General features: G+C 50.2%; 1 protein-coding gene across 1 annotated transcript; it reads left to right on the forward strand.

The window, feature by feature from the left end:
• The first annotated feature begins 6 nt into the window (after nt 1–6).
• LOC122372812 (hepatocyte growth factor-regulated tyrosine kinase substrate-like) lies at nt 7–2,470 on the forward strand. Its single transcript, XM_043350408.1, has 2 exons — nt 7–377; nt 581–2,470. Exons 1-2 carry the CDS (start codon nt 171–173, stop codon nt 1,238–1,240), a joined length of 867 nt encoding a protein of 288 aa, XP_043206343.1. The 5' UTR covers nt 7–170; the 3' UTR covers nt 1,241–2,470.
• Nucleotides 2,471–5,298: the final 2,828 nt, after the last annotated feature.

Here is a 5,298-nt window from a genome sequence, read left to right on the forward strand (position 1 = left end):
CATGAGGAGGAGCAGCAGCGCCAAAGGCAAGAAGAACAGGAGCAGCAGCGTCAAGGCAAGAACAGGAGCAGCAGCGTCAAAGGCAGCAGGAGCAGCAGCGTCAAAGACAACAGGAGCAGCAGCAGCGTTTGCATCAGCAGCAGCAGCAGCGAGGACAGCTGGAGCAAGAGATGCTGAACCAGTGCAGAGGCGCCAGGAAATCGACCAGGAAGTCAGTCATCTGGAGGCCGAGTCTGCGCTGCTCGAGAGAGGCCCGCCGTGTCCGGGAGAGGATCCAGCAGCTCACCGAGGAGCGTGATCACATCACGCGGCGTCTGAGCGGCGGAGCGGGCCCCTCTTCGGCCAGACAGGCGGAGGTCCAGCCGTCGCGAGTTCAGGTAAGAAACGTGTTCAGGGCAGGGGGCAGAATCTGATCGCAGCGCCTTCTTCTTACTTGGTGACAATTACATGAATATAGAAACTCAACGTGCAATACATCAGTGGGTCTTGATATGGTGTTGATCTCATCTAGCGTTTATTGATGCTAGTGCAACATGCCGGTCTCTTCTTACTAACGCGCTTTTTCTGTTGTGCTTGGCAGGACCGTCCCAGCTCTGCCGGCCAGCGGCACCAGCCGTACCCCCAGCAGCGGCCCGGTCCGGCGGCCAGCGCTGGCCATCCGTCGCTGGTCGCCCCGGCGGCGTTCAGACCGGTACCGAGCGGCCAGGCCAACCCCGCTCCGGCCGTCAACGGCTCGGGCGCTGCTGCACGCGCGCTGAATGCCGAGATGATCAACTTGCTGCTGCAGCAGCACGAGATGCGCACCACCCTGCTGAGCCAGCGTTTGGGCATGCTGCCCTTCCCATTGCCTCTGTCTCCGTCTCCGCCCATGGATGAGTTGGACCTTCGCGTGCCGCCGCCGGGCTCTCTTCACCCCTCTCTGCTGCAGGCGCACCGCAGGTCGGCTCCGCTGCCCGGCGAGCAGCCGCCCCGTGTCCCAGCTGTTCCGCCGCTGCATCAGGAACTGCTGCGGGCTCCGGAGGCGCGGCTGCCGCAGCTCCAGATGCCCCGCCAGTCGCCCGTCCAGCGGCCCAGCAGTCACGGCGCTCCGCAGCAGCTCGACGCGAGCCTGGTGGAGAGCGAGCTGCTGCGCCGTCTGCGCCAGGTCTGCGGCGGCTGCGGCCGGGCGCCGACCGACTGTTATTGTGATAGCTCGCCCGTGGATCTGACCAGAGCACCTGTCAACAAACGTAGTCACTGATCTGGTGATAGGATACAAATGTCTTCAGGACACCACCGATAAGTAAGTTTATTTACATCGACAGCCAAGGGAAGAGACAACCTTGGTCAGGGAATCAAGTTGTCAACCTTTGCGCAAAAGGATACAAGTGTCTAAAAGACACATCTGATAGGTCATTTACGTTCGACGACAAGGAGAATGAACATCATTTGTCAACTTACGTTGACAAATTGACAGATTTCACCATTTTCACCCTTTCATCATTTCACCATGTCATCATTCATGCATTGTCTTGCATTTGATGTATTGTAATTGTATTTGTTTGTGTTGTGTTTTGTTTTATGCATTTCCAGTGTAATTTATTGCATTTTTATGTCTCTTGTATTGCTATGTTGTGTTTTGTCAGATCTGTGCATTGTGTTGTACAATACGTTGTATTGTATTATTGTGCGATACAATGAACAGATAGGATTGTATTGTATTGTAAATAGTATTGTATTACATTGAACTCTGGTCGGCCAGACCGTAAAGTTGCTAATCGAGCAATAGAATAGCAATAATTTTGTGAGTAAGTTATGTAGTTTTGTCCAGACGTTGATAGGGTGAGGGAAGGGGATTACTAGCCGTGGAGGCTAGAGTCACGTAGAGGCTGCTAGTGTAGTTTGTTGTTGTCATGCCACGTCATACCACCTGTCATCCCGGCGGCGCGCTGCCGGGTTGAAAGGCGACTGCTTATCGCTTTTCATGTTAGACTTAGTGTTGATAGATTTAGTTAACCATTTGCTTGTCATCAATGTTTTTGTTTCACTCGTAGATGTTTGCTAGTGTTGTGTAGTGAAAGTGAGCTCAGGTGATGGCTTATGTACATTGCACCTGACCGATGCTTAGCCATGACGAAGTGATTGTATTGTTCCCCGACGTCCCCTCCCCCCCCCAAAAAAAAAAACTTCAAAAACGCTCAGAAAATGACATTTCGGCTTTCACCGATCAATAAAAACTACAAAATGTCTTCTGTATGTTTTATTTACTTACAAAGAGCAGCCATAAGGTTGAAACAGACTCTTTCCGCAGGCAGAAAATTGCATGCGAGAGCCTATTCAAATACATTAACTCACGCTCGCATCAATCGAACGCACCTCCCGCATGCGATTGATGCGGGAAGCATAATAATGTACTAGAATAGACTTTCGCATGCGATTTCCTGACTGCGGAAATAATCTATTTCAGCCTAGTGTGATAACTGCCTCAACAATCGGCCGACCAGAGAACCACTCAGGGCTGGTGACAGTACTTTCTGAGCTTTCTGAAGCTGAGGCCAGTTTTACCAACAGGAAAATAGCCGCCTGTCGGAATTGTCTGCCTGAAGGCAGTTTCACATACGGTAAAGCCCTATCCGCTTACGTGCCCATCGCGTTTACGCTCCGTATGTAAAACGACCTTTAGGCAAAAGCCAAAACAAGCTGGCAGGCGGCTATTTTCCAGTTCATGGGTGTCGTTTTGTATAGGCTTGGTAGGGCCCGAGCCCTAGCAATGATTTCAGAATTTTAACATTAACCCTATGGCGGTGCATGGTAAGAATGGTTTTGGTATCCCGAAATTAACCATTAGAGCCCTACCAATAAATTTCGGTAAAGTGACGCCCGTGTTCCAGTTGGTAAAACTGGCCTCAGGTCTCCAGCACATATCGCAGGTATGTTATTAACCACCACCGTACAGCAGGCTATCCAGCCTGTCAGGTCAGCCGATTAAAGTGACAAGATTTGTAAACCAGGGCAGACGGCACTATTTCCGTTTTCTGGGTGCCCCGAATTTGTATGTGAGCCATATTCAGGATACGTTGAATTGAAAATAAATATACGGCTTTCCCTATGCTTACCCTTTCGTTTCTCTTTTGGTGAGATAACCTGTGTATTATGCGGTCTAGAAATGTATTACTAATTTTTAGCGTCACACCGTCCTTGGAATATACTTTTTAATTGTCCGTACATAGATTCCAATGATTATTTGCGCAATAACTCGTGCAACATAATAATGATACAAAGAAAAGCAAACCTGTTCGTAGCATAATACAACGCCCTGGATATTATGAATTCGTAGTTAAAAGAAAACATGGATTGAGGTCCTGAATGAGGACTAAAATAGTACAAACGGGTTTCCCTTTGTTTTTCTTTTTCTTTCTACTTAAAGGCAACAGTGCTAATCTAGGGCGCGATGGAGGCTCTCACCCTCGGATTCTCACGACCCATATTTGAAGTTGTTACATCTTCCTAAGCAAAAAGTGGTACGGGCATCACAGGGCCACTTGAAATCATATGAGTGAATTCCATTTAACTATCGTTTACTAAGGATGTAGGCTACTCGCTTAGTTATTCTATTTTCATATCTATTTTCAGTCTGTAAAGCATCTGGTTAGGTACCGAGTGCGTAGCGGATCTCAATACACTTTTTCAGCTACCGAGTACGGATGGCCCGCTGAGCTATCAAGAGGGCCTTCTAATATATATCGTAGAGTCCCCTAAACTACTGAGACAATCTGAGCCTCTGAAGGACCTTTGAGCGTGTGGCGGATCCTAACCTACCGACTTTTAGCACCCAAAAGCGGACCTTATGAGTACGCGGCAAAGCCGTCTGAACAGTCGGTAGGTAATTAGTTAGATACCATCTCAATCTGAGCTAATTAGGGGGTCCTTAGCACATCACAAAACTTCTGATCTACAAAACTTCTGATCTGCCGAGGAGCCCACTCGCCCAATGAGCGCTTGACCTTTTGATTTCGCCTCTGAAGACTGAATACTTCGTGCCTCCTGTTCAGTATCAGAAGGGGCCGTTCCAAATATCCCACCTGATCGTAACATTTTCGTTGAGCCGCCACTGCGCTCGCGCCGTTCGCCGATGGTACGGTGACGGTAGCGGTGACGCCTTGTCCGGGAGGTATGCGCCTTATCTGGCGTCTGGTGCTCCCCTCCCCAGCCCCCCATCGGCACCCATTATCCGTCCGCCGCGGCCGGACCCCCGCTGTGCGGGAGGGTTGTTTGCGCGACCAGTCCCAGCCCGACTAACGGACCCTCCCCCCTCCCGCTAATCGTCTGGGCGCCGGACTGGGCACAGGCAGGCAGACCCTTCTTGGAAAGCCTGCCTTGCCCGTCCGGAAGGGCGAAAACAGGTTCTGAGACCATTGAATTACGGTACTTACCAGACGTCACATTTGGCGGCAGCGCGGCGGATGGGACCGCAGTGACATTTGACCGTGCCGTATGTAATCCAGGCGAGACCAGATGTGAGGATAAGCCGGGTCGATCCCCTGTCACGCACTCATACCTAAATTTAACCTCCAAATGTCGTCAAATTCATCACAGCCACCACATAGAGCGAAATGAAACAGTGCATTCGTCGAGATTCATCTAAGCCTATCGTGCACCACGGCATCAACGCCCCCCCCCCCTCCCTGTGCAGCGGCCCTGTCTCATCCTCAACGCTTCAGACGCCGCCAGACCGAGCAGCTTGAAACGCAACCCCTGCCTTATTAGGACATCGTCTGAGGTCGGCGTTGCAGGCTTGTGGGATGGGAACATGCATCTCGTGATACTGTTGAATTGGTGCCTATAAGTGATATTTACTTTGTATTGCTTAATTAAATCGACACATTTTAAACGTTGATTTCGTTAGAAGTGATATAAGCGGTTACATCTGGCACGAATTACCAAATCATATTACACCAGGGACTTAATTATATGATATTGCCTAATTAGTTGATATGAATAACTTTATCCAAGCAACCAAGAGGCTGGGCGAGACAAAGAACATGATGAGATGAAATAATCGCGTTTCTTATAGAAGCTGGTTGTTACTAAGGAACAAAACATCCGTAACTCAACAACAATGCTCTAATGCTATTTACTATCCATCGCCCCTTCCGTTGGGATAAAAACCATACTGGCGCTCAAGAGTCTCCACCCAGTCTGTGTCGATAAGGGCGGTTTTTGCGCCGATCAGCGTGGTGCGGTGGCCCGTATCGCCGGCCGGCCGACTGGACATGGCGTGGGCGCTGCCGTGAGAGGGAGGGAGAGACCTTGGCACGC

This window comes from Amphibalanus amphitrite, unplaced genomic scaffold, assembly GCF_019059575.1.
Source record: "Amphibalanus amphitrite isolate SeventyFive unplaced genomic scaffold, NRLGWU_Aamphi_draft 001403F_arrow, whole genome shotgun sequence".
Taxonomy (NCBI): Eukaryota; Metazoa; Arthropoda; class Thecostraca; order Balanomorpha; family Balanidae; genus Amphibalanus; species Amphibalanus amphitrite.